General features: G+C 44.4%; 1 protein-coding gene across 1 annotated transcript in view; it reads left to right on the forward strand.

Annotated features, from left to right (window-relative positions):
• LOC128343940 (uncharacterized) overlaps positions 1-24,441 on the forward strand; it is a 40,078-nt gene that overhangs the window by 14,238 nt on the left and 1,399 nt on the right. The window contains exons 6-13 of the mRNA XM_053293376.1: positions 6,463-6,492; positions 8,208-8,732; positions 15,989-16,707; positions 17,811-17,906; positions 18,219-18,449; positions 19,765-19,787; positions 20,940-21,058; positions 23,266-23,298. Coding sequence (XP_053149351.1) covers positions 6,463-6,492; positions 8,208-8,732; positions 15,989-16,707; positions 17,811-17,906; positions 18,219-18,449; positions 19,765-19,787; positions 20,940-21,058; positions 23,266-23,298 — 1,776 coding nt within the window. The remainder of the gene's footprint in view (positions 1-6,462; positions 6,493-8,207; positions 8,733-15,988; positions 16,708-17,810; positions 17,907-18,218; positions 18,450-19,764; positions 19,788-20,939; positions 21,059-23,265; positions 23,299-24,441) is intronic.

Raw genomic sequence — 24,441 nt, forward strand, 5'->3', positions numbered from 1 at the left:
TTGAACATCTGGCATTTCCCTTTCCACGTAGGGCTCTAATCTGCGTTGGATGATCCTGAGCATTATTTTGCTAGTATGTGAAATGAAGGATATTTTGCGATGGTTTGCGCAATCTGTCAAGTCTCCTTTTTTTGGTATGGGTACGTAGACTGACCTCTTCCACTGAAGCCGCCGAGACGGATAATTAATAATACCCCCCAAAACAAAATGTTTTGGTCCTAAGCTTGCTGTTATTTTTAACTAGTCTTACACATGCAAGCATTGACATACCAGTGGAAATGCCCACCCAAGTCCCAAAAGTCAAGCGGAGCTGGTATCAGGCACACCCATGTTTAGCCAACAACACCTTGCCTTGCCACACCCCCATGGGTTTACAGCAGTGATTGATCTTAAACATAAGTGAAAGCTTGATTTAGCCATAGTTAACCATACAGGGTTGGTAAATTTCGTGCCAGCCACCACGGTTATACGAAAGACCCAAAATAACAGCCCTTGGCGTAAAGCGTGGCTAGAACACACCCTAACTAAGGATGAACACCTTCTCTGCTGTAAAACGCCCAAGAAGACAAGAATACCAACTCCTTACAACTCTTTTACTCCACGAAAGCTGGGACACAAACCTGGGTTAGATATCCCACTACGCCTGGCCCTAAACTTAGATAGCAAAATACGACCTATCCGCCAGAGAACTACAAGCAAAATACTTGAAACTCAAAGGACTTGGCGGCATTCCACATCAACCTAGAGGAGCCCATCCTATAATCGATAATACACACTCAACCCTACCATTTTTGGCCACTCCAGCCTATATACCGCCGTTGCCAGCTAACCTTGTGAAAGAAAAATAGTAAGCATAATAGCCCACACTAGAACGTCAGGTCAAGGTGTAGCTAATAAAATGGATGTGATAGGCTACATTTTCTACAATAGAAAACACGAACAATACAATGAAACCTTGTAATAGAAGGTGAATTTAGAAGTAAAACTAAGAAAGGACTCTTATTTTAATGACACCCTGGAATGCGCACACACTGTCCGTCACCCTCCTTGAAAAACTAGATGAGATAAGTCGTAACATGGTAAGCGTACTGGAAAGTGCACTTGGATTAACAAAGAGTACCTTAAAATAAAGCATTCAGCTTACAATTGGAAAACGTTAATTATACCCTAACCTCTTTGCGCTTAAATCAAGCCCAGCCACTCCACCTAGTCTACTACACCCATAAAACAAATCATTTGACTATAAAAGTATTTGAGAAAGAACCTTAAAACTGGCGCAATACCACTGCAAGGGACAACTGAAAGAAAAATGAAATACTTAAGCAAGATAAAGCAAAGATTAATCCTTGTACCTCTCACATCATGATTTAGCATGAAACACCAGACAAAGAGACCTTAAGCCTGCCCCCCCCCCCCCGAAACTACGTGAGCTACTTCTGGGCAATACCAAGAATCAACTCGTCTCTGTGGCAAAAGAGTGAGACGACCCTTAAGTAGTGGTGAAAAGCCAAACGAACATAGTGATAGCTGGTTGCTTCACCAAAAAATTTAAGTTTTACTTTAGATATCAAAGCCCTAGCCTTAGGTCAAGTCTAAAAGATATTCAATAAGGGTACAACTTTATTAAACCCGGATACAACCAGTCACTGGAGAATTTTCTTTTTTTCCATTAGTAGGCCCTAAAGCAGCCACCACAGAGTAATGCGTCAAAGCACAAAACTAATCAAATTCCAAAAACAATCACACCCCAAAAATAAATGAAGCCACTCTTTACAAATATAGAGAAACAAAAATAGAGAAATATAGCTTTATACAAATATAGAGAAATATAGTTTTAGCATAACTAGTAACATGAAAACTTCCCTCAGTACAACCTTAGGTCAGACTAGAAAATCTACCAACAATTAAACAGCCAGCCGCTACTACAATATAAACTGTTAAACCCACTGTAGACCCAACACAGGAGTGCCCAAAAGAAAGATTTAACCCCACAAAAGGAACTCAGCAAATATATTATCCCAACTGTTTACCAAAAACATAGCCTTTAGCCATAAAAATATTAAAGGTCCCACCTGCCCAGTGACAAAGTTTTAACGGCCGCGATATCCTAACCGTGCAAAGGTAGTGTAATCACTTGTCCCCTAAATAGGGACTAGTATGAATGGTTAAATGAGGATAAACCTGTCTCTTGTGGAAAATCAGTGAAACTGAACTTCCAGTACAAATGCTGGAATCCTATCTAATAAAAGGCTTGGTGTCCGTCCGTGGACGGACACCAAGCGTATGTCCGTGCCTCCCTGGTCTCTTCTGGGCATGCGCGAAGCGCATGGCCAGAAGGAGCCAGGGAGGCAGGACCGCCAGCACCCGGCGGCCATTTTGGGCGGCCAGAAGCGGCCGCCCCGAAGAAGCCGGGTAAGCGGCGGCGGGGGACACTGGCCGAGGAGGCGGCAGAGCCATGGCCGAGGCCTGGCCGTGCCGCCGCTTACCCGGCTTCTTCGGGGCGGCCGCTTCTGGCCGCCCAGGATGGCCGCCGGACGAGGCGGCAGACAAAACAATGCGGCGGTGGGCCCGGGCAGCGGTGGGCCAGGCCGGAGCCGCGGTGGGTGGCGGGCCCGGCCGGAGCCGCGGGCGGCGGTGAGTGGCGGGCCCGGCCGGAGCCGCGGGCGGCGGTGAGTGGCGGGCCCGGCCGGAGCCGCGGGCGGCGGTGAGTGGCGGGCCCGGACGGAGCTCCGGGGGGTGGCGGGAGAGGGAATGGCGGCGAACGTCTGGAGCGCAGAGCTCCACTAGCTCCTGTTAACCAACGGGCTACAAAACCACTAGTACACATATAAGACGAGAAGACCCTGCGGAGCTTTTAAACCACCTTCAAACAATAAATTGAATACGAGTTTTCAGTTGGGGCGACTTCAGAACAAAACAAAACTTCCGAGCACCTAGAGAATTACCTCTTGCAATGGCTGACAGGCCAAAGCACCATAAACCCATGACCCGGATTAACCTGATTGACGAACCAAGTTACCCCAGGGATAACAGCGCTATCTTCTTTAAGAGACCATATTAACAAGAAGGCTTACGACCTTGATGCTGGATCAGGACACCCAAATGGTGCAGCCGCTATTATTGGTTCGTTTGTTCAATGATTAACAGTCCTACGTGATCTGAGTTCAGACCGGAGTAATCCAGGTCGGTTTCTATCTATAAGCCCTCTTCTTCAGTACGAAAGGACAAATAAGAAAGGACCAAAACCAGCCAAGTCCTCCTAATTACAGCTGACATCAACTCAACTAGAAACCTAGGGCACACCCTAAGGTCAAGACAAGGCCATTTATTTGCGTGGCAGAGCCAGGTAACTTGCAAAAGACCTAAGCCCTTTACCCCAGATGTTCAAATCATCTCCCTAATCATGCACCAACTTCTAACCTTAGCAATTAACCCCCTATTATATATTGCCCCTATTCTTCTAGCTGTTGCATTCCTAACACTACTTGAACGAAAAATCATTGGATATAGACATCTACGAAAAGGCCCTAATATTGTTGGACCCTACGGCCTTCTCCAGCCCATCACAGATGGTGTAAAACTATTTATCAAAGAGCCTATTCGCCCAGCACAATCTTCCCAAACACTATTTATTTTAGCCTTAACATTAGCCCTAATACTATGAACCCCTATACCCATACCCTATGTACTAGCAGATATAAACTTAGGACTCCTATTTATCCTAGCACTCTCGAGTATGGCTGTCTACTCCATTTTATGGTCCGGGTGGGCCTCAAACTCAAAATACTCACTTATGGGGGCCCTACGAGTGGTGGCCCTTCATAGGCTTCATCTCCTATGAAGTCACATTAGGAATTATTATTCTAGCAACAATTAATCTTGCAGGAGGATTCACCCTTCAAACACTCTGCGTAACACAAGAACACATATGACTTCTCCCCTGCTCATGACCCCTTACAATAATATGATTTATCTCAACACTTGCTGAATCAAATTGATTACCATTTGAGGGAGGGAGAATCTTAACAGAGGGAGAATCAGAACTCGTCTCTGGATTCAATGTGGAATATGCAGCAGGCCCATTCGCCCGATTCTTTTTAGCTGAATACATAAACAGATGTCATTGCAGTACTGCTCCTTGTATCTTCTAACAGCTTTCTGAAATTCCTTATTAAGTTCCTTTGTGGAGTTATTATCTTTCTTGACTTTGGCTTCTCTCCTGTTCTTGGCAATTTCCACTGTTTGTTTTGACATCCATTCCCACCCACTCCCACTCTGTTTCTTGGTCTCTGGCAGTCTCTTTTCACGTTCATCCTTAACAACTCCTTTGATTTCATTCCACAGTTCCTCTGGTTCCCTATCAATGACATTCAGAACTTCAAAGCGGTTCCTGATGTTGTTCTTGAAAATGGTGGGTACATTCTCAAGATCATATTGTGGAAACTGGATAGCTTTGTTTTTCCGCTTTAGCTTGACTTGGATCTTGCACATGAGCAGTACGTGATCTGCTTCACAATTGGCCTCCAGCCATATCTTTGCTATTATAACTGAGCTCTTCTACCTCCTTGCACCAATAATGTAATCAATTTGATTTCTGTGTACTCTATCTGGTGATGTCCATGTGTATAGGCGCTTCTTTGGTTGTTTGAAGAATGTGTTAGCAATGAAGAGATCATTGGCTTGGCAGAAACTAATAAGTCGTTATCCTGCTTCATTTCTGTTTCCTAGGCCATGCAATCTGACTGTGTTTTCCTCCTTACCATTTCCAACTTTGGCATTCCAGTCTTCAAGCATATCTTGCTTGCATGTTCTGTCAATTTCAGACTGAACTTGAGCATAAAACGCATCAACTTCCTCTTCTTCTGCATCAGTCGTTGGGGCATAGACTTGAAAAACTGTCATGTTAAAGGGTTGTCCGTGAAATCGAATTGATATTAGTCGGTCACTGACCGTATTGTACCCAAGTACTGTCATTGCTATATCCTTCCTATGAAAGCAACACCATTCCTTTTTTGTTTTCCATGTCCTGAATAGTAAACGGTATGATTTTCTGACTAAAAGTGTCCTATTGCAACCCACTTTAATTCATTGATGACCAACATGTCAATTTGTAGTTGATTCATTTTGTTTTTCACTGTGTCGAGCTTTCCCATATTCATGCTTCTTCTACAAGTTCCCATTGTAATTCTGTCTTTGCAGCTTTGGGGTTTCTTTTCCTGCATGGCAACATCAGCTGCTAGACGTCCAAAAGGCTTTAATCTAACCGTGTTATAAACACCATCGGTACTCTAAGAGCTCCTCAGTTCTTCCTCGGTAGCATGTTGAGTACCATCCAACCTAAGGGGCCCATCATCCGGCAGTACATCGTCAATCATTCTATTTTGTCTATCCATGTGGTTTTCTTGGTAAAATACAGGAGTGGTTTACCGTTGCTTCTCCTGCGCAGTATGAAATGATGACTTTGTTGTTGTCACTGAAGTGATCGTCTGTCTCTAGCACCTTCCTATATCACTGCTGCCCAATATAGGTGCCTGCTTGCTTTAGCTGGGCAGCTGGGATGACCTTTGTGCTTTGGGTGACCCTACTGGGCGTATACCTCCCAGCGTACTTTGCTAATCCCTCCCAGGATCACCCCCCGCCACGATGACGCAGTATAGTAGGATTTGGGGGCCCCGGATGTTTATATTGGGCTGTAAATCATTAGGGCAATACATTTAGCATTAGTTTGCCAAATTTGGTACTTTTCCTCTTCATTTTCTCAGTCCAATAGTAAATCTAATTGGGATTGTTGAAAACAATTCCATTGGAAGAAAACAAGTTTAAATATTTGGAAACAAACTAGACTTGAGAGAGAGGACCCCTTGCTACAGCCTCTCCCAGGTTTGTTTCAGCATTTATTGGGAGCGAATGCAGTTCTTACACTTACGACATAGTTATGAACAAACATGGTAATTGAGGTGGATTGTTTCCGCATGTGCTCTTAATTATACAAGTAACTGGTGGAAGAAGATATTGTAAGTGGGTTTACCATCCCCTTTCCCCTTAAGATATCCCACAATGCATTGCTTGTTAAGGGGAAAGCTCTCTATCCTCTTGTAGTATGCCCTTTTCCAAAATTGGGTTACTGTACATACTGCTCAGGCAGACATAGGAGGTACCAGTATTTAAAAGAACTACAGAAATGAGAGAACATGAGCTCTCCAGATCATCACAGAATCCATCACAAAGATTGCCAAGGTGGGAAGCAGGAGATTTAACATGTCATGGCATATCATCAAAGACAAGCTTCAGAAAAGACAAAACACTACAAGGTAAATGTAATGTCTGCATTAGCTCTTAGTTTTTCACTAGAAATAAGAAAAATGTAGATGTTTTAATGATATCAACTGATTGTTATTCCTGCAATATTTGTTAGAAGTACAATAGGGTGATGCTTAATCTCTGTTCCCTTCCTTTCCACAGACAATCTATCTGGATTTCTACTCCAGCGAGGTAATTGTGGGAGGTAAATTGGATGTTGGACAAAACTCACAGGAGGGATGGGGACTTGTCCGAAGGGTTTCTGTCTATATTTCATAAGAGTTCACTAGTTCTGCCATGGGGGTTCTAGAGCCATCAATGTGTGAATTAGGAGTATAGAGAAAGAAGAATGTTTGTTTTCTTTCCCTAGCTGTAAATATGCTTTAATTTAGGTAGCAGGGAACCCTTGCTCAAGTGGGTTGTAGTATCTTCCCCTAGGTATGGTTGTTAGGCATTCTCACAACCAGTTGTTTTGCTGGCCTGACCTTGGACCTGAAGGAGCAGGAGACAAAGTAGATTTAGAAGCTTTCTTTATTCAGACAAGACTGCAACAAACTCTGGGCGACTTGCACTTGGAAAACAGAAAGCTAAGCCACACTCAACCAGACCCAACCTAATATTAAAGTGATATATATTTTGCTCACCTACATTGCCTTGTTGCAAGTGCATAACTTGGTTTGTTGTGTAAGCAAAGCGTTAGTCTGTATGTTGGTCACTGTAATCCAAAACAACAGTATTATGAACGGTATGGAGATGAATCTTGTATGAAAGTAAGGGGGAGGGAAGAGCCCTTGCAACAAAAAGGCCACTTCAGCAGAGTTGTAAATATTTTGCTTCCAATGTACAGCCTCCAGTTGGTTGCAGAACTGGATAATGAATCTGCACCGGTGCTATTCCTTGTCAGCACCTTGTGGGGGCGTAACTAAGCGCTCTGCTCACCAGAATTGCAGTACCTGGATTCTCTTTGGAATTCATAAATGAGCAATTATCACAGGAAGTAGAAAACCACTCCTCATGCATTCCTCCCTCCTCCCTCTGCTAACTTCATTAAGAATAATAGAACTGTAGAGTTGGAAGGAACCCTGGAGCTCTTCTAGTCTAACCCCCCTGGTCAGAGCGGGAAGCTGTGCTAGTCAGTAGCCAGGGGAAAAAATACTTGTATGGAAAAAATACTTGTATTTTTGAGCTGCCTTGAATGGCAGGTGAAGCAGGATATAAATACTTCCAATAAAAAACTTAACCCCAGATTATAATTCTATGAGGGGGGAATGTTCTCTGACCTTAACTTGACTGCTTCCAGCTTTTCCTGGATTTTATCTATAGTCTCTGTTGAAATGTAGTAGTAGTCTGGAATAAGGAAAAGAATATCCCAGATGTGGATGCCACAGGGCCAGCATCCCTGGGGTCTGCATTATTGGGCACCTGCTGAGGCCCACGTCCCAGTAGGGGGCCCATTGCCAACATCTGGAGCCCCCTTGCCCGCTGCTCTGTTGCTGCTTGTTCACCTTCCCTGTTCCCTCCTGTATCCGAGTGAGCAATGATAGGAGAAGGAGCAGAAAGCTCCGCTTGCCTTTTCTATATCCAGATGAGGCCCAGAAGAGGAGGCAAGTGAGTGGGTGGCGGCGGCAGCAACAAAGGTGAGGAGGAGGAGGGGAGCCACTGAGCGCCTCTTGCCCATGGACCCTTCACAGCTTGCATCTAGCGCAGGAAATGCAGCACATAGAAATCCCACTGATTTTGCTAGGCAAGTTATTCCTGTGTTGTGGTTAGAGGCTCACAACATATTGTGAGGCTAAAACTATTGCTATTCCACTGTATTGAAACATACTTCAATATATCTGGGTGGTGAAGTCCCCAGCTGACTCTGTTTCTTCTCTCTTTCTTTCTCTGCACTCAATCCCCAACAGCTGATGTCACTCTGGATCCAGACACAGCTCATCCCCGACTCATTCTGACTGAGGATCGTAAATGTGTGAGATGGGGAGAGAAATTGCAAGATCTGCCCAAGAATCCTGAGAGATTCAGCTATTTCTGTTGTGTGTTGGGATGTGAGGGATTCACAGCAGGGAGACATTGCTGGGAAGTCACTGTGGGAAGTGAGGGTGTGTGGGCTTTGGGGGTTGCCAGGAAGTCTGTGAAGAGAAAGAACACGGTGAGATTGGGTCCTGAGGAAGGGATCTGGGCTGTGAGGAAGTTGGCTGTTGAATACCATGCAATCGATTTCCCTGCTGACATTCCTCTGCACCTGAGTGGTAAACCTAAGAGGATCCGAGTGACCCTAAACTATGCTGAGGGGCAGGTGGCCTTTTTGGATGCTGACTCAGCAGCCCCAATCTACACCTTCTCGAAAGCCTCGTTCTCAGGAGAGACCCTTCTCCCTTTCTTTTGGGTGGGTATGGAAGCAACCCTGACACTCTCCCTCTCAGGCAGCTAAGAGTGGCAACTGATGCATATTAAGCTACAGCAATTGCAGCACAGGTACAGCTTTTGCCGGAGAGAAGCGTGGGGGGGGGGTGGCAACCTTTTCTACCATTTGAGGAGAAGCTGGCTTTGAACACCTGTGATTGGTTTATCCCTGTGTCAGTCAGGAAGCCACTTTATTCTGCATCCCAACTCATCAGAGCTATTTTCAAAGTGAAGGAAAAAACGGGGTAAAAATAAAGTAATGGGTATCTTTTTAATTAGGGAACTGTTCCATCTGCCACCCCTCCCCCTCCATGTTTCATTTGGCTTTCACTGCAGAGCCAGGTGCAACCATAGAGGTGGAGCTGAAGGGAGCAGAGCTCAGCCTGCAGGGAAAACCCCCAACCTCCACTCCCGTTTCTGTGTACATCTGTCTCCGGTGTTTCCTAAGGCAGCCAAATCCACCCCACTGCCCTATTGGGTTTACTCTCCAGACCAGTTTGATTAATAAAGCACCAAATAGTTATTTGTCAGTAACGTAGGCCACATCCGGACCACAACCTGGTCAAAGTCAAAGTTGATTTCTGTTCTGGGGAAAACCAAATCAGCACAGCATTTATTGGCTTCCTTTCCATCTTTATCATGGTCAAAAGACCAGCACTGATTGGCTGGTTCTTGCACCAACCATGAAGCAACTTCACCCTTTCAGAGCAGGGCTATGTGTGCTGCCCTTTGGTTAGCCCTTGTGTCCAGCTAGATAGGAGCCTCTGCCTCTGCCTCTCCCACCTATGCAGGCAATTTCAAAGTACCGTGATTTAATCCATAGTTAACATTATAAATGGGACCCAGTTATTTTTTTTTAAGAGAGCTTGTGTTTACTCGTGTATAGTGTATATGAACATGGTTTGAGGAGTTTTAAAAATGTGATGAGATGTGCATTTTTAATAAAGATTTCTCTTCAGACTGAAAAGCAAACCAGACTCATTACTGAGTGACTCATTTTATTTAAAGAACTGCCAGTCTTGTCTTTTCACTGCAAAAATCTTCAGGGGGGTCTTTTATTGTTATGCTCACAGAGAATAGGTATGGGAACAATCTCCCTATCAACCAGATTCAAGGGTACGTTGGAAGACTTGTGTACTTCTAAATGTTCCCTAGATGGAGCCCAATGCTTCTGGTCAGGTATCCACCCTTATGTCCCGACTGTCCTAACAACAGAGTTGGTTTCCTTGGCCAAAACTGACAGCAAGTCACTTAACAAGAATCCTGTAATCAGGAAAGTCCTAAGCCTTGGCACACATCCTATGTCTTTCTCAGCACTCAACGGGCAGGCCCCGATCAGATGTTTTCCTTCCAAAATACATTTTCTTATCTCTCATTACAGGCTATAATTTCTACAGACATATTTGTAGAAACTAATAATTAACACAATTTGTCAGTACAAGTTTACATCGCAATTCTATCTGGTTAGCAATTTCAAGGTATGAGCCATGACACTTTCATAATTATAGTAAGTTTTAATCCAACATGAACCAAGTGTGGCATATCAATATCAAAAATCACAAGAGAACCAAAACAAACCATATTTAAAGTGCCAATAAAGTTAATCATACAGAACAAAAACAGCAGAATAAAACCATGAAAAACACTGATGTTAATAGCTTGATGGAATAGGGCAAACTTAAAGTAAAGTTGCACTGCCAAGTTGAGAACACAAGAACAGCACTGCTGGATCAGGGCCAAAGCCCATCTAGTCCAGCATCCTGTTTCGCACAGTGGCCCACCAGATGCCGCTGGAAGCTACAGGTAGGAGTTGAGGGCAGGCCCTCCTGCTGTGACTCCCCTGCAACTGGTACTCAGAGGCATCCTGCCTTTGAGGCTGGAGGTGGCCCACAGCCCTCCGACTAGTAGCTGTTGATAGACCTCTCCTCCATGAAGTTATCCAAACCCTTCTTAAAGCCATCCAGGTTGTTGGCTGTCACCACATCTTGTGGCAGAGAATTCCACAAGTGGATTATGTGGTGTTTTTTTCAAAGTACTTCCGTTTGTTGGTCCTAAGTTTCCTGGCAATCAATTTCATGGGATGACCCCTGGTTCTAGTGTTATGTGAGAGGGAGAAGAATTTCTCTCTATCCACTTTCTCTACACCATGGGGGGTGCTGCCATGATCCCTGCCGATCCCAAATTTTTTTTTTAAAAAATGTTTTTTTAAATGCAAACGCGGCGCCCAGGCAACCCTCACTTCCGGCTTCCATGCAACTTCCCCCCCACATACAGAGTGGCAAAATGCAGCCACTCTGTATGTGGGGGAAAGTCGCATGGAAGCCGGAAGTGAGGGTTGCCTGGGCATGTCGGGAGACAAGACAAGGCGGCGGGAACGCTGAGAGCCCTCCAGCTGGAGGCAGGAGAGAGAAGCTGCTCGCTCGGAGGCAAAGCCCAGTCCAGGAGCAGTAAGTAAGGGAGCCCTGGCGGCGCCCCTATGTATTCCGCACAGGGGCTGGCGGAGGGAGCAACCTACCCGCTCCCCGCTGTCTAGATTCCCAAATCTTCTGTGAAAAGGCGGGAAAGGGGGCAGAAGCAGGGAGCCTGCCTGCTGCAGAACCGTGTTTGCATTTGTTGGAGCAGCCATAAACAAACAAAAAACCCCAACACAACCCACCCACCCCCACACTAAAAATAAAAAGCCTGGCAAAATAGATACGTTTTCAGAAGCTTCGTAAAGGACAGAAGGAAGGGAGCATTACACATTTTTGAGTTCCAGATCAAATGCACTCTGTGTATGCTCCAAGGCATTCTGTTTAATTTCATTTGTTCTTGGCTGAGCTTTGCCATGAAAAACAGGCACCGGGGCTAAGACCTCATGAGCAATGGTTAAAATAAGGTCAGCCAGTGATTTGTAAAAGCACTTAGAAACTCGAATAAATCTAGAGGGAGCACTCCAAACTTTACTGGCTCGCATGTTCTGGAACTTAAATGCTTGGAAAGCATTTAAAAAATAACACTTGTCTTGCTTTCTGTGGGCAGAAGATAGATGTTTATTCCACTGGCTTAGCTGAGTGTGGTAAGACTGTGGAGTAAGGGGGGGCAATGTTTATGAGGGCTTCAGTTCATAGCCCACCATTAACGATAGTTAATAAGAGCTAAATATATCATTTTACTATAAGGCTTCATATTATTTTACTATATCAGTGTCCTTGTCATTGATATATTCAAGCAACTACATATGGAAACAAAGTGGTATGTGACCTGTATTAACAAATGTCTCTTTGTGGTTTAGTTATTGTGGGGCTTTAAGATTGTTCTTTAGCCATAACTGGCACAAGTTAATTCGCATACAAACCTGCAATCTATCCACTATAACCCAAAATGTTTCACTAAAAATTATGAAGGTGCTGCTCAGTATATCTTGGTTTTAATATGATGTGTACTGATTGTTGCTAGATGCATTTTCCCAGAAAGTAATTTTGTTGCTTTAAACACAGGCTGAAGTATTCATAAAGAGTACAGGGTTACACTTTGCAGTGATTGTATGGCAGTGAGTGGGGATTTAGTGCTACCAACACTGTGTTTATTAAAGACAGTAATTGCCATGAAATTTAATGGAATACTGCTGTCATCCAGATATCTGGCTACTTAAAAAGAACATAGGAACATAGGAAGCTGCCATATACTGAGTAAGACCATTGGTCTATCTAGCTCACTATTGTCTCCACAGACTGGCAGCGCCTTCTCCAAGAAGAATTTACGATGACTCCCAATACTACTCCTACACCTGCCTCCTACTTTCACTTACTGTAGCTTTTCTCATTACACTGTCACTTAGTGAAAGGCATACAAATGGAGGAAGCACTAAGTGACTACTATGAAGAAATACCTACACGTAGAGTGCTATCTAATGAATAATATAAAAAGTTAAAATAAAAACACATTCAAATCTCTTTTAGCAACAGTGGCTTCTAATTGTTGCTCAAACAGATTAACAGATTAACAAGCATAACTTTCAGAAAAATTAATATTTGAATTTATGGTGTACCTTCAAAATTGCATGGCCTCCTGAATACACAGATGTTTTGTAATAGACCTAATCACAGGGGTGTGGCTTGAGGCCAGATAGCTGAGTTTGTGTTTATAGAGGATCACTTTCTGTACCAGGCAGAATGTGAGCATAGGCAGGCACTGGTGGAAGAGTAGATTACGTGGCAGTCAAATGTATGTTGGGGGGGTCGTGGGGTGTGTGGCGGGGGGGGCGCAATTTCAGTGCTTGCCCTGGGCGCCGTTTTCCCTAGTTACGCCTCTGATGCAAGATTTTATAGACCTCTATCATGGATCCCCGCAGTCGTCTTTTTTCTAAACTAAAAAGCCTCAGGTGTTGTCGTCTTGCCTCAAGAAAGATGCCCTAGGCCCCTGATCATCTTGGTTGCTCTCTTCTGCACCTTTTCCAGTTCTACAACGTCCATTTTTAGATGTGGTGGCCAGAATTGTATGCCGTACTCCAAGTGTGGTTGCACCATAGTTTTGTATAAAGGCATTATAATATTAGCCGTTTTATTTTCAATCCCCTTCCTAATGATCCCTAGCATGGAATTGGCCTTTTTTGCAGCTGCCGCACATTGAGTCAACACTTTCAAGGAGCTGTCCACGATGACCCCAAGATCCCTTTCCTGGTCAGTCACCAACAGCTCAAATCCCATCAGCGTGTACTTGAAGTTGGGGTTTTTTGTCCCAATGTGCATCACTTTACACTTGTCAACACTGAACTGCATCTGCCACTTTGTTGCCCACTCTCCCAGTCTGGAGAGATCCTTTTGGAGCTCCTCACAATCTGTTTTGGATTTCACTACCCGGAAGAGTTTGGTATCATCTGCAAATTTGGCCACCTCACTGCTTACCCCTGCTTCTAGGTCATTTATGATAAATTAAAAAGCACCAGTCCCAGTACAGATCCTTGGGGGACCCCACTTCTTACTTCCCTCCATTGCAAAAACTCTCCATTTATACCTACCCTCTGTTTCCTGTCTTTCAACCAGTTAGCAATCTGCACATGTACTTGTCCCCTTATCCCATGACTGCTAAATTTCCTCAGGAGTCTTTGATGAGGAACTTTGTCAAAAGCTTTTTTGGAAGTCCAGGTATACTATGTCAACTGGATCAACCTGATCCACACACTTATTGACACTTTCAAAGAACTCCAAAAGGTTGGTGAGGCAAGGTTTATCTTTGTGGAAGCCATGCTGGTTCACTCCTAGCAGGGCCTGTTCTTCTATGTGTTTTACGATTTTTTCCAAGAGGATGCTTTACATCAATTTGTCTGCCAGCTAACTGGCCTGTAATTTCCCGGATGGCCCCTGGATCCCTTTTTGAAAATGGGTGTTACATTTGCTACTCTCCAGTCCTCTGGTACAAAGCCCGATTGCAGGGATAAGTTATATATTTTAGCAAAGAGGTTGGCAATTTCACATTTGAGTTCTTTGAGGACTCTTGGATGGATGCCATCTGGCCCTGGTGATTTGTTAGTTTTCAGTTTTTCCAGACAGTTTAGAACATCATCCCTTGTCACTTCTATCTGACTCAGTTCTTTAGCCTCCATCCCTAAAAAGCCTGGTTCAGGAACAGGTATATTCTCTGCCCTGAAGACGGACGCAAAGAACTCATTTAGCTTCTTTCCAACCTCCATATCCTCCTTAATAATCCCTTTCATTCCCTCATTGTTTAATGGTCCAACCACCTCCCTAGCAGGTTTCTTGCTTCTGATGTATCTAAAGAAGTTTGTGTTATTCCCCTTGATACTTTTGGCTAAATGTTCCTCAAACTCTTTTTGCCTCCCATATTGTCACCTTGCATTTCTTTTGCCAGAGTTTGTGTTCCGTTCTGTTCTTTTCATTTGGATAGGCCTTCCAATTTTGGAAGGAAGTCTTCTTCCCTTTTATGGCTTCTTTGACAGTACCCATTAGCCATGCTGGCATCCTCCTGGACTTAGTGATACCTTTCCTTCTTTGGGGTATACAGTGTAACTGGGCTTCTAGTATTGTGGTTTTGAGTAAACTCCATGCACTCTGGAGCGAAGTGACTCTCCTGATTTTCCCTTTCAGTTCACCATTTTCCTCATTTTGGAGAAGTTTCCTCTTCTGAAATTCAAAATCTCTTTGTTACACTTCCTTGGTGATTCTCTTCCTGCATGTATGCTGAATTTGATGGCACTATGGTCACTGTTCCCTAAAGGGTCGTCGACACTGACATTGACACTTGGTTTTGACTCCTGGCAACCACAAAGCCCTGAGAAAATCACAGGAGATGTTTACTATTGCCATCTCCCACACAGTATGAAATGATGCCTTTCAACATCTTAGCCTGCACCTAAATTACAACAATAAAGACACATGTGGAGCCTCTCAAGAGAGGAGATTCCAGAGAGGGCGCCCCACAGAAAAGGCCCTTTCTCCAATGGACACCCATCTTCCTAAAGTAGAGAGGAAGTTGGAGATTTGGTTTGTTTGTGTCATTGATAGACTGTATTTACCCAAGTAGAAAGCAACTCTGAATGGAAGGTGATGACATGAAAGATAGATATTAAAAACAGGTTATACCTGTATTTACCCAAAAGAAAGAAGATGCCAAATCTAGGTGTGTGTCCCCCACCCCGCCCCGTATTTAACTGGAGGAAATCTTGTCTTAAATTTGGGTAAATATGGTACTGCCTTTCTGACAAGTGACTCAAGGTGGTTTAAAGTTTAAATATTCAAACAACATACATATAGCCAAAAAAAGCAAGCAAGCAATAGTTTTCTTGTCTCAAACCACCTCTAATCAGATAACCATGCCAGGTGCTTGGGGAGGGGCTCTTCCAACAAACTGGGCAGTGGACAATGGAAAAACTGAGGAGCGGGAGGGAAAAGAAGATTTGATGTTGGCTGACACAGCTATGAAAGGCACAGCAGCCTCCTTGCTCTCTCCTTAGCAGAGGCCCCGCCCACCAGGGAGAACAGCTGAGAGGCTTGGCTCTTCCCGCCTCAGACCCCATCAAAAGGATGCTAGCTGTACTGAGCTGTTAGCACGCAATGCATGTGTCTTCTTCCCTTCAGCGCCTTTCTCAGCAGCAGTACTGCTGCTGACAACAGAGACAAACTTACACTGCGGCGTCCATTCACAGCCCCAGCAGCACGCCACATTCCTGGCAGAAACCCCTCCGCTGCCCCGCCCGCTTTCCTCTATTGGTCCCCAGCGTCTCAGCCTGTTCCTCTCCAGCGCTTGTAGGAAGAGCAACGCCCGACTTCTGCTGGCAGCTAAGCCCCGCCTGGGCGGGAGGGGCTGGCAGGGAAACGAAACTCAGCCTGTGGCGTTGGCGCGATGGCCGTCGCTCTCAGCGTGGGGAGGCAACTCCAGGATGAAGCCACTTGCCCCGTCTGCCTGGACTTCTTCACTGATCCCGTGACTCTGGACTGCGGGCACAATTTCTGCCAAGCCTGCATTGCTCAGTGCTGGGGGGAGCCGCCCACAGTCACGGCCTGTCCTCAGTGCCGAGAGAGCTTTCAGCCGAGGAACGTGAAGCCGAACAGGCAGCTGGCCAACATGGTTGCAATAGCCAAAGAGCTGAATGTGCAGTTGAAGCAGCAATTGGGAGGCTGGAGAGTCTGCGAGGGGCACCAGGAGCCCCTGAACCTCTTCTGCAAGGAGGACGAAGCCCCCATCTGCGTGGTGTGCGACCGATCCAAGGAGCACCGAGCTCACAATGTGGTTCCTGTCCCGGAGGCTGCCCAGGAGTACCAGGTAAGGACTTCTCATTTAACAACCTGTGTGTATTTGGGAAGTGGCAGGACAGGGTTAATGGGGAAGTTGACTCAAGCGTGGAGGAGGTGGACTAAACCAGCCTTAGCTCCAGCGTCCGCCAGGAAACCTGGGAGAAGTCTTCCGGTGCCAAATCCCATGGGAGGAAAAGGGTTTGCATGCTCTAATGTAGACAAAGTCCTTAGAAGGAATTCACCTGAAGGACTTCACCTGTGTGGTCAGGTGAGGTGGTATCTCTTGAGTTCCCCATTTTGGGAAGTGTGCAGGCACACCTATTCATCCTGCTTTAATGGGATACAGACTCAAGCCCTGTTCAGATCTTCACATACAACCCGGCTGTACATTCAGTGCAGTTCTGGAAGCCCCAGCACCTCTCTCATCTGCCTGTCCCCAGTCTTTATGCTTAGGATATTAATCTAAGGATGCAAATGCTGTAAGTGTGATTGCACCCATCTCCATGCTGGGCAGGCTGGGGTGCCCAGGAATCAGAAATACTTTAAAAGTTGTTTGTCTCTATTTCTCAGTGAAACCTTTGAAGTTTATTTGTTTACTATCACTCTATTCTGCCTTTCCACTTTATTTAGAGGGCCTAAGGTGGCTTACAATAAATATAAGTACAAATTATAGGCCACTGCAGGGGCCTGATGATAAGGGTGAGACAGACATTTTGCATTCTACCATTATAACCAGAAACCAGGGGGCAGTAGGTACTGTGGCTTATTGTTAGAAAATGGCTCTGCACTTTTGGCAGTGTAGGCAAGGTGGGTATGAGGATGATCCATGTCAACTCTGAGGTAAAGAAGAAAAGAAATGGCTTATTTAAGTGTTTGAAGTCAGTCTGCGGATGCTGGGAGTAGTAGTTCAGCAACCTCTGGAGGTTCCCAGGTTGGGAATCACTGGTCTAGTCCAAGCCTCTGCTCAGTGCAGGATTGCCACAGTCTGGGATGTAGGTCAACCACTTTTCTGATGACAACCATCCAGCTCCAAGGTAGTGGTGAAGCTGGCTCTAAGCACAGAATAGGATAGCAGGCCACATCCATATTCCCCAAAGGACATGTCTGTTGAGGCAGTGGCCCATAATGGCTTCACATTCTTGGCATTTTGGAGTTTGAATGAACATTGAAAGCCCTTTACACAATGTCTTAAATTGAAAGCCTTTTTGTTAATGGAATTGTATATAAGTAGGATCATTATGTCACAATAAAGCACTCCAAAACTACAGCACAGCAGAAAACATCCAAAGATTAAACGGTAGGGTGGGGTCAGATGGCACATCCAAAATTCTCAAGAAGGAACCAAATTGGACCTTTATATTTTCTATTCAGGATAAGTTCTGGAGCTTTTTGAAGCTTTTGAAGAAGGGAAGACAGAGAATTCTGACATGTAAAGCTGATGCAGAAAAGGAAAGCCAAAAATTGTTTGTAAGTATTCTCAACAAAAAAAAGTATCAGACTTGATAAGTAGAAAAACTGAAGACAAAATAGCGAAAGCATCATCAAAAGCCGAGAGGCAGTCCTTCTTTTCAGACTGTCCATTATGGGGATCCCCTGTTCTCCTTTTCCTGAGAGGCCATTTTAAGGGCAGGCCCTTGGAAGTATCTTCAAAACTCTTGGTTAGGTCATTAATATCCTGGACTGTCAAAAGTGCGATGACCATTCTATAGGAATGGCCATCACCTACATCTTGACTCTGCAAACACTCATTGCCTGATTTTCTCCTCTTCCCAACTACAGAAGCAAATAGTAGCGGAGAGGCAAAAGGCAGTGGCTGAATTCAGACAACTCCACCAGTTTCTGGAAGAGCAAGAGACACTCCTGTTGACCCAGATAGAAGAAATGGAGGAGGAGACTGCAAGGAGAAGGGATGAATATATGGAAAAACTCTCAGAGGAGCTCTCTTCTCTTGATAAAGTTATACAGGAGATGGAAGAGAAGTGTGAACAGTCAGCAAGTGAGCTTCTGCAGGTAAGACAGTGGCAGAAAGAGGCCAGACTCCTTCTCCTAGGAGAGGGCTGGTTCCAAATTCTTGAGTGCCTCCATACATCCATCCATACAAGAAATGAAGGGGTCCTGTTTATAATGTTGCTGTTAACATCATATTAACAGGTCTCATATTTTCTGTTATGTTCAGGAGAAATGAAGTAAAATAGGCTGGTATACTAAGCTGTGGGTGAACTGTTCTGAACTAGAGGGTTGCTTGTGCACTAGCAGTTTAAGTTGGCATCTCCATCCTTCAGGCCCTCAGTCTTTATGGAGAATCTAGCCAATGTTCTTGCCAACCTGTTTTCCATCTTTATCTTCCTGTCATTTTCAGATATGATCTCTGTTGCAGAAAGCATTGCCAGCCAAGATGGTACTTGTGGGACTTAAGCCGCTGTGCATTGGTTAGGCCTTTGCACAGCCCAGAAATGTGGGAATTCCTATCTGACATGACCCGGCCCAGACTGGGTTTCCTGGGAGGAGCTGACATTGCCCCTTGTGGCTGCTGGTTCAGTTTCATGTCTGAATTCTGACATTTTTATCGGACCGCACCCTGCTGTTCCCCCTCCTCCTGCCCCTCTGTTACCTAGGACTGGGTGGGGACCAGGAGACAACATATGCAATGTCCTCTCTGCTCCATATGGAGCACTAAGCTTTGTAGGAAACCATGGCTGTGTCCCTTAAAGAACTGCAACTTCCACAATCCCTGGTGCCAAGGGCACCTCAAGGGAAACTAAAGAATAGGGTTAGGGTTGGGAACACACACATATGCCTGGAATTTACACAGAAGGCCCGTGCTGAGACTGCTGGGTTGGTGCTCCGTCTGGAGCAAATAGGACCTTGCGTAATCTGCCTCCTGGCCCCTCCCAGTCTCGGGTAACTGGGAGGAGGAGAGGACAGGGCAGGGTGAAACTGAGCAGGCAATTCAGAACTCTGACAGTTTTCAACTATGACAGCAGAGACTGTTGAAACGGCATCCAATAATGCCCACCACAGGGCATCTCTGTCCCTACATATTCAGGGTCAGGGCTTATGAAAGAACAGTTTGCAGTTCCATATAAGCAGACACATGGCCATGCGCTCTTCAGGACAACAGGGAATTGGGCCCAAATAGAAGATGTTACCCTGCACATTTTAGAGGAGCATTTTGTTTTGGTCAATATATGCACTTATCTGCTTCAACTGGTTGAGATTTTTAAATTGATCCACTCTGCCTGCTGACTTCATTATCATAAAAACTTTCTTCACACTAAGGCAGACACTGAGTTTCCTCGTCTTTCTTTTCCTTCTTTCCTTCCAGGATGTTAGAAGCACCTTGAGGAGGTAAGTAGATCCCGTGCATTTCACCACCTGATTCTTTGAAGGGTCTGGATAGTATGTACAGAACTTGAAGAAAGAAAAGACAAATAGTAATGAGGGAGAACCCAAGTGCATAGAAACTAACTGCAGAGGCAGAAGCCACAAGGAAGAAGGTTGCTGAAAAGCTTCAGTAACGCTATAACAGTCTTGCTGGACAGATTGGTACTTCATTTTCATTTAAGGTAACTTGTATTTAAGTTAACTCAAGTCACTTGGCAGGAGGAATGTTCTGTGGAGCAGTTGATGGCACAGCTGTTGATACTCATTTTCATGTTTCAAATCTCTCCATTGTGGCTGCTTCACCCTCTTACTTTAAAGAAAACAACAACCCTAGAGTTCTGCCTTTAATTTCTTTTTAAACAATCTCATATTTCTTTGATTAAGATGAGAGCACAAATAAAAACATTGCTTCTTCAAAAAACATAATTGCATGAATAAACAAACATAAATTGAAGATTAAATTGTGATATTACTCTGACAACATAGGTGATATGGCTAATCAGAAGGTTAGTGGCAAAAAGAAACAGAAATCGCTCATTCCACATCAGTTTTCATTCATGCCGAAGCCATGAAAAAACAGGAAATGACAGATCAAAGAGCCAATTTTAAAAGCAAGATTTTTGCTAATTTACAAGCATATGGAGTAAGCATTTCCTCTTCTGAATAAACATAGTGTGGGATCTTTTTGTGGATGTGGACATGGCAGAATTCTCCTGCAAAATATAGCTCTATATTTTATTGCTGTATGGGACTATAACTTGAATTCCATCTGATTGCAGAAGTGAAATGCCTTACTAGTAGTACCACCTTCTGGATGTGCCTTCCTCTTTATCTGAAACTTTGCTATTTATTTTACTTTGATTTGGTTTTTCACTTGTTCTGGTTATTGAATATTGGAGAGAAACTATATGTTTCTAAATCTATATGTAGGAGTTTAGGTTTAGCACCTGCTTATGAATCTGTAGGAGGCCTAATGCCTTCTTGGAGAACTAATCAATGGCTTGGTTGACCTCTCAATTGGCAATTGTGCTGTGCTGAACATTACGATTACTGCTCTATATAGTCCCCTTACGCCCCACCCCAATTGCAACTTCCTGCTGTTATGTTTCTCTCCAGGTGCAGGGAGAAAGAGAGATTTGAGAATCCTGTGGCTTTTCCTCAGTCAGTGAAGCAGAGGATCTGGGACTTTGGTGATAGAAACACCTTTCTGGAGAAAGCCATGAAGCAGTTCAGAGGTAAAGAAGAATAGTTGCAAAAATCTTCTATGGATATTACCTTGGTCCAGATGTGACCTAGAGCCTTACACGTCCACTCCTAATATTAGAAGGGCCACTGGGAACTTCAGTGCCAGTGGATGAAACAACTTTGGTTTGCTGTGGAAAGGGCCCTGGGCTCAGCAGTTCATTCTCTGGAATTTTTTGAAGTTATTCTTCATTTTATTATCTCTAATCATGTTTAGCTCATCGGTGCTTCAAGGTCTGCATAATTTATGATGGAGGCATGCATAAACAACAAAATATGTATATACTGCTTTTCAACAAAAGTTTCCAATGCGGTTTTGCAGAGAGAGAGAGAGAGAGAGAAGGTGGCTCCCTGTCCCCAAAGGTCTCACAATCTAGAAAGAAACATAAGACAGGCACCAGCAACAGTCACTAGAAGTACTGTGCTGGGGGGTGGATAGGGCCAGTTACTCTCTCCCTGCTCAATAAAGAGCTCAGTGGTGGATTACTGTAACGTGCTCTACGTGGGGCTGCCCTTGAAGAATATCCGGAAACTGCAGCTAGTGCAAAATGCGGCAGCCAGGGTTTTGTCTGGAGCTGCCTGCTGGGAGCATATCACACCCCTTTTGAAAGAGCTGTGCTGGCTACCAGTTTGTTTCCGGGTCCAATTCAAGGTACTGGTTTTGACCTTTAAAGCCCTTAACCGTTTGGGCCCGGGATACCTGAGGGACCGCCTGCTCCCAAGGGTTGCTGCCCGCTTGACGAGGTCATCTGAGGGGGCCCTGCTCCAGGTGCCGACAATGAGGGAGGCTCGGTTGTCATGCACACAGGACAGGGCCTTCTCTGTTGCTGCCTCCAGACTTTGGAATGCTCTCCCAGTGGCTATTTGCTCCTTGGTCTCCATCATGGCTTTTAGAAAACATGTGAAGACTTGGCTTTTTATGCAGGCTTTTATGTGATTGTCTCCATTGCTGCTTCTTTGTATATTGTGTATTTTTATGTATGTATTTTAATTTTTTTTATTAGATCTGTTTTTATATTTTAGCATATGTTAATTGTGTGACTTTTATAATCTTGTTTTAACTATTTCTATGTGAACCGCCTTATTATTTTAATGAAAGGCGCTATATAAATTTAACAATAAATAAATAAATACATACATACATACATAAGAATCACCATGTTAAAAAGGTGCCTCTTTGCCCACTTAGCAGGGGTAAAAAACAAGTATCACCCTCACACATTAAAAGAAAATGTAGGCATTGGGAACTTGATTCTTCAGGGCATTCTCCCTTGGTGGACGCGCCATCTTTCCTCTAAGGCATCTCTCTTCCCTTATCTTTTCTATAAGACTGACCAAAATGACTAAGTGTCATTGAAATGAAAGGAAGATAGTTGTTCTGACTAATCTAAAGTTAATTTCATGGTTTCTGTGGAGCTTTATCCCAATTACCTTTAGCTTGATTGGGGCCTTTGGACCCCAGGCCTTAGCATACAGCTTAAAAAATCAGTCCCACTCAGTAATCACAATGTTTAGATTGGGCTGCAAATTCCTAAGACCATACACTTATGTGTCAATTTGCCAGATTTTCCTCTTAGTGTTTTCAATCCAATAGAATTCCATTGGGAGAAAACAAGTTTAAATATCTGGAGACACACTAGACTTGAGAGAGGAACCCCCCCCCACATCTCCCAGATTTGTTTCAGCATTTACTGAAAGCTAATGCAGTTCTTACGCTTATCACATGGTTATGAACAGACATGGTAATTGAGATGGATTGTTTAAAAGTGTTTCCACATTCTTAATTATAAAATAAGGTTTGATGGAGAAAGGGATTCTAAGTGGATTTACCACCCTCTTTCCCCGTAAGATAGCCCGTGATGCATAGCTGGTTCAGGGGGCGAGTTCTCTAATCTCTTATGTAGTTTCTGCCCTTTTCCAAAATGGTGTCACTGCTCAAACATCCCGAGGGGATTCCAGAATTTAAAAGAACTACAGAAATGAGAGAACATGAGCATGCTAGATCATCGCAGAATCCATCACAAAGATAGCTGAGGTGGGAAGCGGGAGACTTAACATGTCACTTTCACATGGCATGGCATATTGCCTTTTTTGAAGCTTGTCTTTGGTTAAACACCACAAGGAAAATGTAACGCCTGCATTAACTCTCATTTAATAGAAGTACAATGTGGTGATGCATAATCTCTATTCCCTTCCCCAGATAATCTACTCTTTGGATTTCAGCTGCCGCAAGGTAAGTTGTGGGGTCAGATTATAGAAAACATTCACAGGAGGGATGGGGACTTGTCAAAAAGTTGTCTGCTTTTATTTCATGTTTTCAAAGTTCTGCCTTGGAGGCTCTGGAGCCATCAATTAGAAGTAGAGGGAAAGAAGAATGCAGGAAGATGTCCATGCCTGTGTATATTTTCTTTCTCTAGTTCTAAATATTTATTGGTTTGATGCCCTTCCCTTCTGTATCTTTATTCCCAGTTAAGCTCACAAGCAATATAAGCAGGGAACTTAAGATCCTGGCAGCTGGGTCAGGTACAAGGTCTGTCTGGTCCAACTGTGGACAGCTGGATGCTTCTGGGAGGATAAGAAGCAGGGCCTGAAGGCAACACTGTCCTCAAATGTTTCTCCCCAGCAGATAACCAACCCGTGTGCTAAGGATTAATCCCACAACACTTGAGACAAGACAAGAATGCAGCAGCCTATGAGAAGAGATCAAGAATGAGCAGCAGCGTTTAGCCCTCCCTTGCCACCTCTGCACTGGCCACTACTGCCCATAGTGTTTCCTCGTCTTCCAATTCAACTCTCTTCAAAGATGGCAAATCTGAAGCTGCTGGTTGATTATTACTGGATTGGGGCAGCTGCATTTTCCTAACCCTGGTTCAGAAGAGGTTCCAGTTGGCAATGGTACATCCTCCCCTTACTTTCCAAGAATGGCTGGCATCCCAACGAAACCTGCATGTGTGCAAACAGAAGGACATTGTGCTAAGTAGTATATGGGAAGCTTGCTTTCTAGGCTAGTGTTGCAACAGTGGGAACTGCCTTGTGAACCAAGATGCAGAATCTGTGGTGCACCTCCTGATGGTCAGCTTCTTCCTGCTTTGGTTTATGTAGCAGGGAACACTTGGACAAGAGCGCAGTTTTGGCCCTACCACACCCCCTGTAAGGTCCAGACTGGTAATAGACCTTACAGGGGGTGTGGCAGGGGGCATAACTAAGCTTTCTGCTCACCAGAATTACAGCACCTGGATTCTCCCTTGAATTCATGAATGGCCAGTTTGAATGGGAAGTAGGAAACCTCTCCTCTCATGGATTCCCCTCTCTCTCTGCTAATTTCATTAGGAATAATAGAATTCTAGAGTTAGAAGGAATCCTGGAGTTCTTCTAG

The sequence above is a fragment of the Hemicordylus capensis genome, chromosome 2, assembly GCF_027244095.1.
Source record: "Hemicordylus capensis ecotype Gifberg chromosome 2, rHemCap1.1.pri, whole genome shotgun sequence".
NCBI lineage: Eukaryota > Metazoa > Chordata > Lepidosauria > Squamata > Cordylidae > Hemicordylus > Hemicordylus capensis.